Source organism: Cariama cristata, unplaced genomic scaffold (assembly GCF_000690535.1).
Source record: "Cariama cristata isolate BGI_N322 unplaced genomic scaffold, ASM69053v1 scaffold6679, whole genome shotgun sequence".
NCBI lineage: Eukaryota > Metazoa > Chordata > Aves > Cariamiformes > Cariamidae > Cariama > Cariama cristata.
In genome coordinates this window covers 572-19,474 of record NW_009637380.1, presented here as the reverse complement: position 1 = coordinate 19,474, position 18,903 = coordinate 572, and the positions used below count along the sequence as shown (strand labels likewise).

The following is an 18,903-nucleotide window of genomic DNA, read 5'->3' as shown; positions in this document are numbered from 1 at the left end:
AACTTGAATGACTTCAAGAAAAGGGTTTACAGATCCAGTCCTGTTTCCACTGACATTAATAAATGTCTCCGCTGACTTCAAATGTCCGAATTATAAATACAGGGTGGTAAAGTTATAATTATTGGGGATTTTCAAACAAAAAGGAAGAAACACAGATTTCAAATACATTGTGATAAAGGATTCTTGCTAAACAAGAAGTGTTAACAAGTTTGTTTTAAAATTAAAGGGATTGCAGATATTTAGTATGTACACACAACCTATGGGTAAAGCTATTTGTTAAAGTTGCTATTCCAAAGCAAATTAAAAGCTTTACCATATGATTAAATAATTTCAAAACTTTACTGTTTCACCACTCCTTGCTAGGCCTAAAATAGGAAGCCAGCACTGGACATGCAGCTTTTTTCCCAGACAGTATTTCTATTTGGATACCAAATTCCAAAACTTTAAAGAATTCAGACAGCAGTCACAAAAGTTTTGAACTCTCTATCACATCCAAACACAGCTCACATATTGCAGAGAATCAGCTGATGTTCCCCAATTCAGGGACAACCCATGCCAACAAAAGCCAGAAACGCAAAGCTCCTTGCCTAAGTGAGCCAGCTGCTAGAATCAGGTCCCTCACAACACAAAGTACGGCACAAGGGAAACTCCATTTCTTCTGTGTATTCTTTGTTCACTTTCTTTTGCCTTTACATGAGTAATATTAGGGTGACAATATCTCCTCCAGTTCTACTACTGGTAATATATCCTGTGCAAGGTGGTTTTTCTGCTGAGAACCTCTGTCCTACCTAATGTCACCTTGCTCTGTCCCTGCAGGGTCCAGCTCACAGGTTTCATTGCTAGGATGCAATACACTGACCTCCTTCATAACAGAGGCTACCGATTATACCAGGGAATTTGCATAGATACAAAAATGTGACGGTATGTTCAAGTCTACACTGTAATATGTGCTGACGTGTACAGTATGAGTATGTGCTAAAATACTCCAGACAGACAGACAGCTTGGTTTAAAAACAGAAGATTTATCACAGTCCCTGTTAAAAGCAGAGGTGGCACAGCACAGAAGAGCAGCCACTGTTCTTCACAGCTCCATTTAGAGGCCCGAGGGCCTCAAAAGTTAATACTGCAAATATTTTAATACCTAAAGCTAAAACAGTATGTCTTTCAGTGGTTCTGAGCATTCTAAATTGTGGCTTAGGAAAGTATCTATCCCCCCTCCCAGCATACAGGATAACATACCTCCCGGAAAAGCATCATCATATTGTAGTTTCAGAGCACTGGTACCAAAGTCCCTTCACTTTGTCACTTCTACCCTCACTTTGAAAAGGTTCGCTTTATTCAACTACGAACTTGTTTTGGCCTCCAGAAGTCAAATGCAAAGCACTGATTTCAGCCCTTGTCTATTTTTTTTTGCTCCCCTTTGAAAATGGGGTTTATCAATGTTTTTCACATCAGCTTCCCATCTTACATTATAAAGATTTGCAGTCAAACAGGAAAATGTTTTACTTTTGAAAAACCAGAAAAGGAACAAATGTGTCTCATACCCAAAAATCCTAAAAATCCTACTTACATAAACAATGTCCCATTTCCAAAGCACAGAGATTTCTTAAGTTCAGCAAACAGACTGTCTGTGCTGCATTTACACTGAGCCACGTTCATTCATCACTTTCAAATCTAATTACCAAGCCATTTCCCTCTTGGCAACCTCTAATGGCCAGAAGATTTAGGTTTTACATGGTCAGGATACCAAGGGATAACAAATACCCATAACTCTTTGCAGCTGTGCAATTTGTAAAGCCTCTCAAGCTTTGTCCAGGCAAGGGATTACTGCGAAGCAAACTTTCCTCCTCATGGGCTGCTGTATCTGGACCCATCCTGCGGGTCTCGCTTCAGCACAGTCTGTCCTACAAAAAGTCATAACAACATCTTTCAAAAGGAGAAAGAAAAAAGTGTCATAACCTAGTCATGGAAGCAAATGCTAATTAGAACCACGAAGCTGTGGAAAAAGCTCTGTGTATCATGTAGTTCACCTCTCCCGGTGCACAACTGCTCCTCGCTGCATGTTAATCTGTGAAAGGCCACTTTTGTTTTAAAGATGTAAAGTGGCAGGTTGCCATGACTAACTCACAGTGAAGGAGAATCCTCTACCAGAAGCCTTTCCGATTTTCAGAAGTTTTTCCTATCTCAATCATTTTTCCTACTCAAAACTCATCGTGACACCTCTAACTTTCTACCACCTTTTCTTCCATAGGTTTATCATCTGTTCTTTAGAATCAGTTATAGTGAATGCCTCCCTTTTTCTTTATAGTCAGTCTTCAGCCCCTAACGCTTTATTTTCAGTTCTCTCTAAACTTCCTCTAACATCTCAACATAAACCAGACAGAGAGGGAAAAAATCTTCCAAGAGCACTAGAAGTGCAGTGTAACAGAACAAAATGTAGAAATGAATACAGCTCAAATCATCTGTCTTCACTATCACATTGGAAACTCGAGTCCATTCAGAATCATCCTCTCATCTCTTTGCATCAAGGATCTCCAGACTTTGCCATCGAGCAACTGCTCCTGACACTGTACTATTTTTCTTCAGAGGTGTAGGATTATATTTTTGTAAATTCTCTTCGAGGTTGCTATGTATCCAGCCCATATTTTTAATTCTTTGATTAATATGTATTAGTTTGTTGTCTAGGTGCAAAATTGGGAGGGGGGTGTGGATAGACACCAAGAAAAATCCAGGAGCTTATTTCATATAGATAAAATATACGGAACCTTTAAACAGGCTGGATAAGAAATAACCTTTTCAGAAATAACACATTTTGACACTGAACAATGTCAACTAATATAATTTTTGCTGACTTCAAATTATTACTTCTGGTAACTAATAAACACACACAAGCATGTTCTGTAAAACAAAACTGCTACACAAGACAGTTATATTAGATAGACGTATCACAATTATGGAGTTATGGCTTGAGAACGTATAACAAATGAAACCCTGTAGCATATCCAAATGCAGCTACAGTGTTTGCCATGAAGTCATGGCTTGTGCAGCGACAGAGGCTCCCACTACATGATGCAATGGAGATGTTATATTGAATGGTGCAAACAAAAAAATGTCTTAGCTTTCCTGATTACCTGTATTATAATAAATTACAAAGTCTATTAGTTTGTATGTGCCTGCTGATGAGAAAGGATTGTTTCGTGATCTCTACAGAAGGCTGGGAGCAAAACATTTGTGTTTTAAACCCACAAACTTTAGTCAAATCTAAACAAGTAATAATGGGTTAATGAATACTTGGCAAAGTGCTTTGAAGAGCAAAAACATTAAGCCATTGCTCAATGTTATTTCACATCTGTATTTCAGATCTGAACTACGCATAAAACTACTGTGACAACTTAAGTTTAGGCTTCTCTCTATCTCTGGACATGTCCTGTTAAGATCAGGAGAGGTTACCTACCTGGAAGATTTGGGATGCAGCACATTCTGCACAAATTCTAACAGGGATTTAAACTGAGAGCGAAAATTTTTACAAAGCTGTATCTCACAGAGCGTTTTTCGCTGTCAAGGCAAAGAAAACTAATTCAACCAACAGAGGGAATAGGGAGACAATATAAACAGGTGTTTCCTTGAAAACTTCAGTATGGTTAGTAATAGTACAGGAAATGGATCTCCAGAGGCCACAAATCGTTAGCATCTCTAATGCATTTGCAAATTCCTACTGTGCAAAGTCAGCCTGTAAAAAAAGGTCATTTCCAATAAGTGCCTTGTCTGGTTTCCTACACCATTTAATTTCAGATGAATTTTATGAGAACTCTGCTACATATTTTACCTCCCATCTGGTTCAGATTTGACAATGAAATATTTGTGTGTCCCACCCTGTTCTTTTTAAAGCTCCAAAACCAGATGTCTCCAGCACAACACAACTGCAGCAGGTCATACCACATTCTTCAGCAAGCTGTGCCAGGTCTACTCCCCCCCCCCCCCCCCCCACAGTTCCAGGTAAGGTAAAATTGCATTGTTTACTCCCTAAAAGAATAAAGCAAACAAACAAACAAACCCAACACCTCTAGGGCACTGTGTGAAAAGGCTGATTAAAATGTACTATGGCTTATTCTTCCAAAAAGTTTTATCTTGAAGAAGTGGTGTTTCTGAAAGCTAAACACATTAACAATTGCAGCAGGGGGGAGATATTTCCCACCCCCCCATTGGCTTGATTCCAGCACATGTTTTTGCAACTTCTTCATTGTGATAGCAGGTAGGTGTTTTAGTGCGTACCGCAGGGTGGCTAGCATTTCTAGGAAGTTTACAAATTTCACAGTTGGGTACACTGCATTTAAGAAGGATGCTGATGAAGATGTCTTCTACCAGACTTTGAATTTTCAACAGAAAATGTGTTCATTTCTTAGCAGTTTCACAGGGCAGCTCTATGCTGCATGCGATGTCACCTTCTATAACATAATTTACTTGTGTCGCTGAAATGTCAGAATGCCTTTTATCCTTTCCTGCAGACACAAGTGGCCCTTCTGAAATACAAAGGGATCTGTATGGATGCCAAGGTAGCTTCTTTTCCAAGAAAACGATGAAGTTGTGATGTGCCTTTAAACTAGGCAAATACTTTCTGCATGCACATATTTGATAGTTTTTCATGCAAAACAAAGCAAAGTACTTGCTCACAACAACTAGTAGTATTTTATAAGAAGGTATCCACCAAGAAAGGCCACTTACAGAGCCTGTCAAATTTTAAATACTATAGCAGCAACTAAAACCTGCTATAATCTTCCTTCAGACAAGAGCTAAACATCTCTCAGAATCATCACAACACAGGATATTAAAAAAAACATTGTTAGCTGCTTGCACAATAATCCCTTTTTAATGTCACATGAAAGGACATAGTGTTCCCAAATGTTTTCATGGAGTTTCATTTGGAGTCTGGCAAAATGTTTAAATGTAATTGTAAATTTAGGTATATGAGTAGTCTCCTTGGATATTTGTGTTATATAGCATGTGATCATATTGTTTCCTTGATGAAGACACTGTATTAGGCCAGTGCAACAATCCTGGGAAAAGAAAGGAGTTAGTTACTGGAAATAAATGCAAGTTAAAACCACAGAAAAGAGCCAAAGGGCATGAGAGCCATTTTATTCCTGCTAATGAGATGAGAAAGGAGGAACTCCACCAGCTTACCTGTTTATGCCAAGTCAAATACGCTTGAGTAGAAGTCACAAATGCTATCCTTCTGCATGTGGAATGAATATATTTAATAAAATAATTCTAGAAAGGTAACATTGTGCAATCACAAGTGTGTAAGAGTAATTCATCAGAAAATAACATCTGTGACTTTTGTAACAGGATTACTTACTTTCCCCTTTCAACTGCCAAGGCATCTATTTCATCAAAGAAAAGAATTGAAGGAGATACCGCTCTAGCTTTCCTAAAGATCTAGAAAAACAACAATGAAAGAGTTTTAAGGGATGGAAAAATTTTTACAGAATGCTATCACTCCCTGCCCACCTCAAAAGCTACTGAGCATCACAGAACAGACATAAACCTTGTTGTCTTTTTTTAAAAAAAACAGAAACAAGAAACAAATAACAGACCTTTTAGAAGTTATTCATGATACTGCACAATGCAGGTTTACAGTGAAAGCTGCTACTGGATCCCAAATTTGACATGCAACACTAGGCCAACGCAGGACAAAGTTAAATAACAGAGTATCCCTTCTGCTTTTTTTTTCCCCTCTTCTTTTTTAAACTTAAACCAGGAGGTTTTTTTTTTTTAAAGTTTAAAGGTAATCTTATAAGCAGAGAAGAATTTGAATACCAAGAAAGCTTAACGTATAACACTATGTACAGCCTGCCCTTTCTCACCTCTCTCACTGCTCGTTCAGACTCACCAACATATTTATTCATCAGCTCGGGTCCCTGCAAAAATAATAAAAAAAAAAGATTTAAAAAGCACATTACTTTTACATTAAAAAAATGACTGAGACTATCTGCCAGTGCTACAATTGATGCTCTGTTACAAGCAATTTTGATAATTTGCCACTTGCAAGTCTTATTTGTGCATTTTTAGATTTAGCTTCTACCTGTACCATTTGTTATAGCACTGGGCATGCATGTAACTATGCATGTAGGTTAGTCCTCTCATGATAATACTTTCCTAGTACTTTCATGAGAAACGGAGTTAACCAAAAAAATAACCAAACACTTTGGGGTTCTTAAAAGTTTTGTCGGTTCAACAACAGCAACAAAGGGTCCACAAATCAGCCAAAAAGATGAACTACAGAAAAGCATTTACTTGCTCTCAACATGTATCCTGTCCAGCCAAGCACCACAACTGTGACTTAAAACAATGTTTAACAGCATTTCTTTGAACTTGACAGTCTGCAGGTTGAGAAAGAAGCTGCCGCCATAGCAGCACACCTGAAAACCATCCATGAGGTAGTCCAAACCCAGCAAGAAAGCTGTTCAGTGTCTTAGCTTATTCATGCTGCTTCTCCTCCCTACCGAGACTGCCAAGCACAATTATTAGTGCCAGCTGCTGCAGTGCCTGTTTATACTCACAGTCCTGTCCACTAGGAACAGACTGGAGACCACAGGGTCAACATTCAAGTCTTGAACAAGTACTTACAATTATAAAAAGTAAAACAATGGCGAATTCTCAGAGTATTTTCTGTTCTGCTATATCCTGTAGGATAGGCTGCTTAAATAATGCTTCCTAATGGGACTAAGACTCTCATGGGATCGGTAATGACTCATTGACTTCAGCCTGGTTTGCATCAACATTGACCTGTAGCCACAACCAACGATGATTATCCACTGCCCTGAATGAAAGGAGCCAGTGGTTTCAATCCGTTTTCCAGGGAACAGGTGTCCTCATAATTCCCAGCAGAAACAACATCCTTCTTCACAGTCGGAAAACTGAACCACCTTCCTGTGCTTCACAGCTGTGAGTACCTTCAGGTAATGCTCAGCTCAGAGCAGTAAAGCAGCTTTAAACAGCAGGTATGTTAGAATTAAGAATGCGGGGCAGACACACATTTGTACATCGGCAGTGAGAGAGCTTCTGTTCAACCCCTCTTGGAATGGGACTTTGTACCCAGACCAGTAGAATACAGATTCATTACTCTAAAAATGCAGCACACTGGTTTTTGCAGTCTCCCCTCTCCATGCTCATTTTCACTCTTGCAATAACAGTTAATGCACTGACTTTTATCTTAACACTGGCACCATTGGGAAGTACCTGTGCATATATACAGGAAAAAACATATACTCTAAAAAGGAAAGTACAGGTTATCTGATATCAGCAAAGCATCCAGGCTATGCCAATGGTTTTATTCATTTATTTTCAAAGAGTTGTCCATGATCCAAAGGACCAGGTGAGATACTGCAGTAGCCAGACCTAGTGTACCGCAGAGGTAAAAGCAATCCTGTAAGGGCTGGAAGAGCAGCAGTGGGTGCCTTGCCCCTAGGAAAGGTAAATGATACAATTAGCATTGCTTCCTTTCATCAGCATCCACCCTTAAAGCAACTGCTGCAGTAGCTGAAGTGTCACCTGCAGGTTTTCAACAACTTCAAAATTTGAGTCTGTTGGATACTTGCGTGGAAACAGAATTATTCAGACACATAACTGAAGAATGTAGGAAAGAAAGAAAGAAGGAAAAAACAAACTAAGAGAGAAACACAAAGCCTTTTCCTACTATTCACTGCAGACACGAACATGAGGAAGCATGCAGCAGTCTGTGCAGAACAGGCTTGCAGCTCAAAGAGACAGCACCCAGCTGCTCCAGGCCCTTGCCATTCATCACCGTCAGTACAGATGAGGAATCCGATAGCATGGGTCTAAAATCCTTAAGGAACAAGAGCACGGTCTTCTCTCTCTGCCTAGGTTTCTGTTAAACTGAGCTGATACACTGATACACTTCTTGGCAGTGCTAGGTTAACGGTTGGACTGTATCTTAAAGGTCTTTTCCAACCTAAATGATTCTATGATTCTAAACCTCTGCAGATTCTACCCACAATTACAGATTTCTTTTACTAACTTTTTCTTGGAGCCTGTGGACCTTCTCTTTCATGCCTTTATTCTCATAAGTAATCTTCATTCACATCGGTATTCTCATGGAAACCAACATCATATACAACAGTGCCAATAGTGTACTCCTCTAGTATGACACAACATCAAATAGCCTGACATTTTCTTTTCTTTCGTCTGAGCAAAAAAATACTTAAAAAGCTCAAAGACAGTAGTTTTGGTTAAGGTACAATATAATTTCAGATGCATGGAGTTTTATTTTTAATTAAGCATGAAAATATGATCAAGGCAACATCAAAGCAATAAATACCGTTTAAAATGTTTCCAAAGAGAATTATTTTGAATGCATGGTTTTGCTGTAAGCTTTGACATGAAGTTTTTCTCCATTTTTCCTCTTCATTAAGCAGCAATTCCAGGTGAAAGACCACTATGTATTAACGACCTATGCCTCTTCATGGAGAATTTTCATGAAAATGGATTTGAAGGTCTCCTAGTTCACCACTCCTGAGTGATACCCAAAACTGCTGTTGAGAATCACGTTTTTTATTGCAAGCTGCTTGGAACTCTTATTATACATAGCAATAAAGGAAAAGACTCCACAGTAAGAGAATGCACGCACAGAAGAGGAGAAATTGGTATAGATTTCATCTCATGCAAACATGTAAAACCACAACACAAAAACTAGAAATGTTCAAAGAAGCTGGATGTAGAAACCAAACCGGGTTAGCTCTGGTCCCACCTGAGCTGAACCCCTGCCTTACCCTGTCTGCAAACGGGCTGTCCTTCAGCTGAGATTGATGGCAGTTCTTTCAAAAGATAGATCAGTATGATAAGCAGTCTATAGGCCACCACAAAATCACCTGCTGACAGCTGACATGGTTGCTAATTTTCACAAAGCTCACCTTCTCTTTTAAGGAAGGTTGCTTTGAAGTTGGAGGCCGCTCAAGAAATATCAGAAGGGTGGGGTTTTTTTTTTTAATTTTTCAATGCTTTTCTAATGCTTTAAAAAAAAAATCAAATTACATGAGACTGACTTAGTTGGCAAATTGACATTTGTTGAAACATCATTTTTGGCCCAGAGGTGGGCATAATGAGTCCTTTAAAAGCTGTTTATCACTGTTGATATACTGACCAAGAGGTGCTAGTAACAAGCAGTCCAGTTCAATGACGCATAGCTCTGTTCTCTTCTACAACAAGCCATCTCCCATACAAAGGAACATAGAGAAGTAAAACTCCTTCCTTCTGGTCATTTGCACAGTGACTCCGAAACCAGCAAAAGATTTGGAGCAGCAAATTGGCAGAAGTAGTTGTAGCTTAGCCATGTATCTAAGCATACCATTTGTGAGCTACAATCCAGACTAATAGTGTAAAATCTGCCAATTCAGGCCCACTGTACACTGCTGAGTTTTGTTTATTCAGCCTCACAGTAGAGAGAGTTTCCAGGTATGCTCTGCTTAAAGACTACCCCATCCTCATTTACAACATACATTCCCCTTGTATCATGAAATCTTCTACTTGTTTATGGTCTGGAGTGGGTGTTGATTATTTTTTTAAATAAAAAAGAAAAAAGAAAACTCCTTAAATTTAAAATATGATCAGAATAAGCCCTTGAAAGATTAACTGCACAAAAGATAAAACCCCTGCACACAGGCTGCAACATGAGATAAGCTCATGTACACATGGTTATGTCAGAAGTTCTTAAAGTGTTTTTAAACTGCAAGAGGAACATCTGGTATCCCCAAAGTTAAAGAGTATCAGTAATTTTTCTATGCAGTGCTTGAAACCACTTGCAGATTTTTTCCACATGAAAATACCAGGGTAGCAACTGATAGGAAATTTAGTTAGCGACTTCCCTCTAAAAAATTTTTTTTTTTTTTACTGTTTTGACAATCAGGTAAGTTATGCATTCATGCTTGTTGAGCCAGATGGACACAGCTGCAGATTGCTCCAGCATACAGCTCTACCTACTCTCTTCAAAAATACTGCCATAACCTCACATGCAGGTTCTGGGCTGTAACACAGACACACTAAACCATGTCAGCCATAAAGTATGATTCATATTTTTTAAAAATCCAATTAATTAGAGAATTTATATCACATCTTACAGATTATTACTTTACAACAGATAACGCAAAATTCCTTCTTTGCCACGTTCAAAGTAGAAATTATCAAACAGACATTTAAATATCAGTCATAATTAATATTTAATTTCAAATGAAGTATCTAGAAACTGAGCTCTCTACTATAAATCTCAAAAAGAAATAAAAAAACAGAAGAGGGTGCCAAAATTAGTTTTCAACTGTTCAGAATGCTTACCTAGGGCAACATTCATTGCCCACACTCAGATAGCTGCATCTGAGTTAGACATTCACACTAACTGATTTGGACAGGCAGATGTCTACCTCACAGATGCCATACACCTCACTCTGATGTGTTAATTTCTCATCAGACTGCAGGAAGAGCTTAGACAGCCAGCTCAGAGGAGTGAGGCTTGATCCCACTCCTACCAGTACATCTTTCATGGAGTTAAAATCAGCATTTAGGCTTTTTTTTTTTTTCTTTCCAGATCCATGACAATGCAGATGAGATGATCTACTATAAGAAGGTTAACTGATTTGGAAGAGACTAAGAAATTAGTTACTTAGTCTTTTGATACTGTAATCTCAATGGTGAAATGCTATCCCATCCCTATCACAGTCAAACCCAAAACAACATATGACTCAGGCTGGCTGCAGGAGAGAGAGTTAACAGGATAAACAGTGAGGCTTCCTTTATTTTAACAGTAAGACTATTTCTAATGCAAAGGTTGTACATGCGTGACTTGGTAATTGTTACACTACATAGAAAAATATTTGCTCAGAAAACGCATTATATTTCCTTGTTAAGAATAAAGCCTACTTATTCTCTTTCAGTGCTGTTCAACAGTTTCATTTGCATCACTCCCAGCTTCACAGCACAAGCAAACTCCAGGCTGAGCGCTGTGCACCATTTTAATTGCTTCCTCTTCCTCTGCCCTGCATTCCAGAGGACCTTAAAAACTTGTTGACACCTGTCTGGTGTTTTAAAAACTTCAATTTCAACAAGTGCTTGTGGGCTCCAAAGTATCTAAGGGAGTATGCTGGCAAAAAGTTGTCATCCTCAATCCTTGCAGTGAAGTTGCTAAAAGCAGCGTAATCAAACTGCAAAGGCAAATATAATATCCATTTTTCTTCCTTGGCATGCCTCAGAATTCACTTGTTTGCCATTTGCCTTGACTAGCAAACTTTAACGACAACCTTTTGAGGTTTCTTTACACAATACAGAAGCCAGTATTTGTAGTGTGGAGTGAACTGACTGGAAACATTGAATTAAATTCACTGCATGCATCAGTGCCTTCAGGGAGGGCTCTCCTCAGCTCTGGGGCATAGCTGCCACTCAAATTTACCAAGATTTTGCATGCTTGCAAAGCGCTGCACCAGCACAGGCACAACAGTATCAAGTCGGAGGTGAAATTCTATTGTGACCGAGTTGACGTAGATCTAAAGGTAACCCATCCTGCTCACCTGCCTGCTCCACAGAGATATCCCTTTGCAAGTCATTCCCGTTCATCACGGATTTTCAGCACCCGTTGCTATTCACTACCACTTTTAGCTACACGCTAAACACCTGCCATCCACCACTCTGTCTAGGACCAGGCTTGGTATTACCAGGGCAGTATCCACGTGGGATCAAAATATCATACAGCAAGATGAGACAAAATTAGCCATCCCCACTGCAAAACGCATTTGGCTGCTGACACTTCACCTGTCCAGTAACACCCCATTCCGTGATTGCTGCTTTTACCTGATTACTGACAAAGCCTTCGAAACTGAGAGAGAGAGAGAGAGAGAGAGACTAAGTGCTAATAAAAATTAATCTTGCAAAGTAATTGAGAAGGGATAAGGAAACAGAGAGTCAGGGGATTACCTTTGAATCATTTTCTGCCTGCCCATTCACTTTCGGGAAGCCTATGGTAAGAATCGATGAATGCCTTATTTTTAGTTGAGTAAAACATGCAGATAGGTTCAGAATTAAAACAGTTCATTAAAGTATCTCAAATTGTTATTCCTTGTAAAAAGTGTTAAATTTTTCAAACACAGTCAGTTTCACTTTCTGGTAATTAACTAACAAGTTACTGTAAATTTATTACTATGGATCCTTTTGGAAATTTTACCAAATGTTTGCCAGAGGTTCTCATAAAACCACAATGCTGCTTCATTTTTCATATTAAATGGTTTGCTTAGCTAGTTACAGGCACCAAGCTTTCTCATTTCATGCTTCTGCCCAGTGAAATCCCCATCAAAAGGCTAGACTATCTCCCCAAAATTCAGTGACAGTTCTTCACAAAGCAAAGCAGCCGGCCTTTCCAAGCCTCATTAATCTGTTTGAGCTGCCACAGCCAAGAGCTGAAGGGAAAAGCAGAGGAAACTTCAATTGGAAAATATTTTGACATAATTGACCCAGATGACAAACTAAGCTTAAGCACATGTCAAGCACGGGGAGTGGTACAAAAGCATCGGCAGGGTGATACAGGAAGTTAAATCAAGCCAAGGTGAAGTCAGAGCTCTGAGAACTGTGTATATTTTTGTAATTACTGCTAATTGAAAAAAGAAAGGATTCCTTCAGCGCAAGCTCTTAAGTAACAGCAAATAAAGTGTCAGGAATATTTTCTAACATTTTTTTTTCCCTGCCTCACATCATAGCTGGAGCTCCTAACCAATGCAAATAATACTTCAGAGCAGTATAGTACACATCTGTACCGTTGGTTTGCTCTGTGTTAACGTCCTTAAACACTACTTACTGTTATGGGTAGGTTTGGGTGGTTGTTTTGTAGGCTTTTTTTTTTTTAAAGTACTGCTTCATCATGTTTACAACAATTACTGTGTCTCACTTAACTGAACTCCATGGGGTTTAACTTTTGGAGGTCTAAATGTTCTGAAAATTTAAGCTGGTTTTTGTCGCTATCAGTAAGTGAGTTTTTGCATTAGTTTTGATTTTAAACAGACAGATGTTAAAAAGCACTAAGACGAAAAATGATGCTTCCAAAACCACTACAAGCATACAGAAGTTACATAATTTTTCTTGTTATTTATTTTGTAAACTCAGGTAATCTGTTTGTTGGACAGAAAACAGAACTCAAAGTCCCCTGTTGATATAATCCTGAGCAGAAGCTTCCTGAAATTAGCAGGAAGTCTCCCTGTGATTTTAGCAGGCTGAGTAGAAGGTAATGCAATGCAGGATGCCATCAACAACACACACCCGCTCTAGTACGTGGCATCCTGAGCTTACAGGCAATTCAAGGGGCAAAAGGATTTTCCAATTCCTGTGGCCCTTATGGGACTGTCAGCTAAGGAACGCATTATAACTGGGTGATGGAACTTATCTGGGTGGGTACTCTGATAGGGCCTCCCAGCCTGACAACATAAGATAGAACTTCAGCGTTCATTTTGAAATAGGTTAAAAACAAAAAAGCACAATGGTTTCTCTTATTTGGTAGCAAAGTTAATTATCTACATATCACAATAGTAAGAGAAAAAAACTCCCACAAAGACTGGCTGCAAGTTGCTTCCCATAAAAGCAACAGAACATCTGTGAAGAAAAGTAATATTCATTTTTTTCTTAGCACAACACAATGATCCAGAATTTCCTAAAAATAAAATTAAAACAAAACAAATCCAAGATGGCAGTTATAACAAATCTAAATAAACTCAGATGTAAGTATCGCAATACTAAGAGAAAAAAACTCCCACAAAGACTGGCTGCAAGTTGCTTCCCATAAAAGCAACAGAACATCTGTGAAGAAAAGTAATATTCATTATTTTCTTAGCACAACACAATGATCCAGAATTTCCTAAAAATAAAACAACAAAACAAATCCAAGATGGCAGTCATAACAAATCTAAATAAACTAAGATGTAAGACAAATGCAGATATAATTATCTATGCCATACAGCAAGATAGGGAAGTTTCCTCCAAAAATATTCTTATAACACCACCATAAAATCTTGGTGGTCTAATCAACATATATCTCAAAAAAGCAGCCTGTCAAAGCTGACCCTAAATGCAGGAACTATCAAAACAGTACAGAGAGATACCCACCACATAAACAGTCAAGGGAAAAAAAGCCCACAGAAATAACACAATGACAAAGGGTTTCATATTCTTCATGTTCAATTTTAGAAAGCTAGATGACATCTAAAGCAAAAATGTCACACAGACACTTGTATATAACAGAGAGGTGTCATCAGCCTGGCAGGAACTGAAAATTATATCCCCCATCCTATTTATATTGATAGGTCCAACACCTGTATACAATTTTCTTTTCCTGTTAGTGAAATAAATGCATAAAATACATTTCAGAAGAAAATTAAAAACTTTGGAGTGAGGACAAAAGGAGTGTGAAGAAGTACAAAAGTGCAAAGAAGGCTGACTGAAATAAGAATTCAACCAGATCAAAAACTATTGATAAGTCAAGATTGATATTCAATCCTGAAGAATGAAAAAATTATCCTAATTCATTCCTTCGCACAGTCTTACACTCACTTGTATCCATGAAAGCAAAACATTGAAAACTCTCCAAGAATTGGAGAACAATTCAGTTACCTTTTTGTAACATGGGGGTGGGGGGGTGCAGAAGTAATCAAGATGACCACTAAAACCCTGAAAAGCCTCAATGCTGCAAGAGATTTAGAAAAAGGGGCGGTGGGAGGGAGCAGGAAGAGCCATCCCCTGGAAAGCAGTTGACAACCTCCTCCTCAGTAAATTTAGCAGATATATTGTATTAGACACAAAGAAAGTCAAGTGAAGGAATAAAAATAAACAACTCCCCTTCGGAAATATATGCAAGATTACTCGGTAAAACAAACCAACCAACTAACTGCTTTTCTCTGAAAAGCAAAAGGTCACCAATCTTGGTGAAAATACAGCTATAAAAACTTTTGGCCAAATATCAAAGAGCATGTTCACAAAAGGGCTACATTCATTGTAACACTAACCATTCAAACTGCACAATAGATTTCAGGAGAGAACAGGAAGCAACAACAAACATCTGTTATCACGTTATTTTCTTCAGGTCCTCTGCCCAGAAATTACATCTAGATTTTGCCCATCTTCCAAATCTTACCAGAGGCAAGTCAGACATGGGCTGGAGGCTGCACCATTCTGACCATGCCTCATACAGCATTATGACAACAAGCCATGCCCAAGAGACATGGAAATGTCACATTTTAACAGTTTACATATAACGCAGCTGAAGTACCTCATTTAGCAGTCAGCTGTCCAAACTGCACAGACATTGCATAGACACATCTGGAAAATAGTGCAAAGCCTTCCTGGAGCCAGGCCAGGGCAGGGGTGATACCTGTTGCATCCAAGCAGGACAGCCAACTTAGACAACTACAGTACATTCAGCACTGCTGGAGAGAGTTGGACTTACTGTGCCCATGTATCTTAAATGTAGTGTGCAGATATAATAGGTCCATCTTCTCAAAAAAAATTAAAAATAGTCACTGGACCAAGTAAGCACTGCATGTAACGTACTCTATTTCACCTCAGGTTTCAGACACAGGGAGAGATGTCATCCAGCAGCAGGCTCCCATAGCTAGAGCTATGCCTCTGTCTGCAGTCCGTTCTCCTGAAGAACCCAAGAATCTGAACCACCTCAGCTAACCTCAAAGAGTACATGTGTCCTACAGGCTGTACAACAGACACTTTTCAATACTTATTTGGGGCAGCACAGACTGGAAGGGAAAACCCACGTCTGAAAAGTAAATTATCAAGAAACACACTTCCATTTCAAAAAGCCTGATATCAGTTCCAGGGACAGATATTTGAGACATAAGACAGAACGAAAAAGTTAATAGGACTATAAGCAACGAAAGAAAAATTCGCTCAAAAAAAACCCCCAACAACACAAAACAACAAAAAACCCAAAACCCCACATATTCATCTACTTTGGACTTATTGCAGGAACACATGCAGTGGAAATTAATTCATGCCTGCTGTGCTTGAAGTGCTACAGACAATGATGTTTAACACATTTAGTACATGACGGATCTTGCCTTTTCTTTCCAGGAAGTAAATGTGAACTTAGAGAAAGAGGGCTATGTTCCCTTCCTGGAGTCAACATATCCAAGGCCGGACACACTCCAGAAATGTGCTTCTTGAAACATCTGTACATTAAATATTCAACCAGTTCCAGGCCAAGGGATTTAAATCGACAGGGAATAGAAGGCGGTTTTCCCAAGCCAGCCACTTCTGCTGCAGCTTGTCAATGACAAGGGGGTTTGCACCAGCAGAACTCCACCATGAATAAACGCTGCACTTCTATACAAAAGCATTTCATATCAGTGCACCTTCAGACACCTCCTATTCAGCATGAGCCACCTTTTACTTTTGGACAATCGACTGTATCAGTAAAAATGTCTGATGTAGCTATGACTGATGAATACAGGATATCGACAATGTTTGTTTTTAACTGTTTGGGTTTGTTTTGGTTTTTTTTCTTCAGACTGGTACCTTTTTTCCCCTACTCTCTCAGGCATCAGTGCTTTGGGTGAGACAAAGAGAAATGTTTTCTTTTAAGCAGTGCAGGATGAAAAGGTTACCTTGTTTACCAGTAACTCTGGAGTACAAAGAACTACTTTGTCTTTATGGAAGAGGCAGTAAAGGTAGTGTTTCTTAAGGGCTGAAGTTTCCAAGGCTGCTCTTGTTGATGTGACCGTGACCCAGCGGCCTGTCTGCAATACTGGGAAGCACGGGCAATGAGGGGCTGCTGGCTTCAGGGTCAGTGCGACTGACTCTGCTCCCAGAGAGGACAGGATCCAGAGCTACAGTTACAGTTGTGTCTGAAAGGACAGGCAGAGGAGGAAGCTGCATAGATACTAACAACACAGAAGGCTTTGTGAGTAAAGAGATGATCAGACAAGATTACGTGATCTTACTGCTGAGAAGGAGATACTTTTAAAATACTTCAACAAATGTTTTTTTCTTGCACTTCATTAACATTCTGATACAGCTGCAAGACTACCCCATGTGGAATCACTCTGCTATCTTTTTTTTCTTCCTGTGCACTGAAGCTCAGTATTATTTAATAACTCCTATTCATGTGTCTTCCATACAACTCACAGTAATCAACTACACTGATTCATAGGCAATGAAATCCAAAATTTTTCTATACTTAAAGTGTTTCTTAATGCTGAGAGAATAATCTCACTTATCCAAGAGTACTGCAGGCATAACTGATTTTGCAAACTTTCTAAAAGCTGACAAAGTGGAACTATTTCCCCTGAAAAAAGGCAAATAGGGCAAGAAAAATGAAACATGAATAGAAAGATAAAGAAAGTGACTTTACTGAGGAATGAAAAGGAACGCAAGAGATGAGATGACATTTCCACATAAGCAAGTAATTATTACAGTAAGAAGAACTACCCACTATCCACCGTTGCATTCAGTTATGCTTTAAGAATTTGTTTCCATTTTTAAAAAGACTTTAAAAAATGCCAATAATTAAGATGTCATTACACAGCTTACCCACCCATCCAACATATAATTTCTATGTTATGATAAAATTAATTTTTCAAAAGCATACAAGAAAGTACTAGTTCTTTTCATAAGAAAACACAGACCTTACTTGCTATTTACAAGGTGTTTGCTGTAGCATATATAATGATCAGAAACACTAAGAGCCCCTGGATTCTAGCACTGGGAACTGGTAAGCTATCAATTGTTATGCAGGAGTTAAGAAAATGTAAGACTAAATGGCCTACCTTCACTGCCAAGAAGTTGAGACCACTTTCATGAGCCAAAGCTTTTGCTATCATTGTTTTTGAGCACCCAGGAGGTCCGTAAAGCAGCACGCCTTTTGGAGGTTGAATCCCCATTCGGATGAAGGAGTCAGGATGTTTGAGAGGCCATTCGACTGCTTGCTTCAATTTCAGCTTGACATCTTCTAGTCCTCCTATGTCGGACCAAGATACCTGCAAAGCACACCATTTTGCTGAATTCAGACAATGAAGCAAAACTATTAAAAAAGAAAGCAAAACAAAAACGCTCTGTAGAATGCGTACTGGTTATTTCATGGAGTTGTTTTTAATGAGTCACTTCTTCAAAAAGCCTTTTTAAACAAGAAGTAATTCTTAATAAAGTCACAAAAAGTAAAAGGGGATTAGGCTTGCTTTATGTTGGAGGATGTAGGTAAAATATTTTGTTTCTACTTCAAACATCAATAACAAAACATAGAAAAATAACAATAAAATGACAGCATGATCATACAGGCAGCAACGCTTTGCATGATCACTAGCAAAGTCACAACTCAGTTCTCTTGTTTTTTAATGTGATGCTGACGCAGAATTTGTAAATTACTTTGATGTCTTCCCTGAAGGAAAGGGCTGCGTGAGCTCAAGCTGGTTTTATTTATAGCTGCAGAGTAAGGCCCTGATCCCAGCCGCATAATCCCACTGAGCTGAATAGGGCTGAGCATTAGAAGTTTTCAGGGATTCTTCGCTTGCCATCAGTATCGCTCCCGTATAGGACCTGGGCACTGAAGATTTGACTAGAAGCTTGTGAACAAACAATCCTCCAAACAGACAAGTATCTACAGAAAAGAAAAACCACACACAAAAAAAGCAACACTCAAACCCAACTGCAGTTAAAAAACAACTGCAGTTAAGTTTGCTCTGCTGAAGACGTAAGACAGGCTTGTCAGGCATACATTGGGACAGAACTAATACATCCTACCCAAAACAGCAGACAGATCTGAACCCTACTACACCTCTTCCTGTATCACTGTCAACAAGCCTGAGACTTTTCCCTGCATCCCCCAGCCTCTTCTTCATCCTGTCATCATCCACTCCCATC

At 39.0% G+C, this 18,903-nt stretch overlaps 1 protein-coding gene across 1 annotated transcript in view; it reads right to left on the bottom strand.

Moving 5' to 3' along the window:
- The window catches only part of LOC104167906 (spermatogenesis-associated protein 5-like), a gene marked incomplete at its 5' end in the record, with an annotated part of 164,324 nt that extends 146,301 nt beyond the window's left edge, over positions 1 to 18,023 (bottom strand). The window contains 3 exon segments of the mRNA XM_009708304.1: positions 5,357 to 5,436; positions 5,865 to 5,918; positions 17,814 to 18,023. Coding sequence (XP_009706606.1) covers positions 5,357 to 5,436; positions 5,865 to 5,918; positions 17,814 to 18,023 — 344 coding nt within the window.
- Between the last annotated feature and the right edge of the window lie 880 nt (positions 18,024 to 18,903).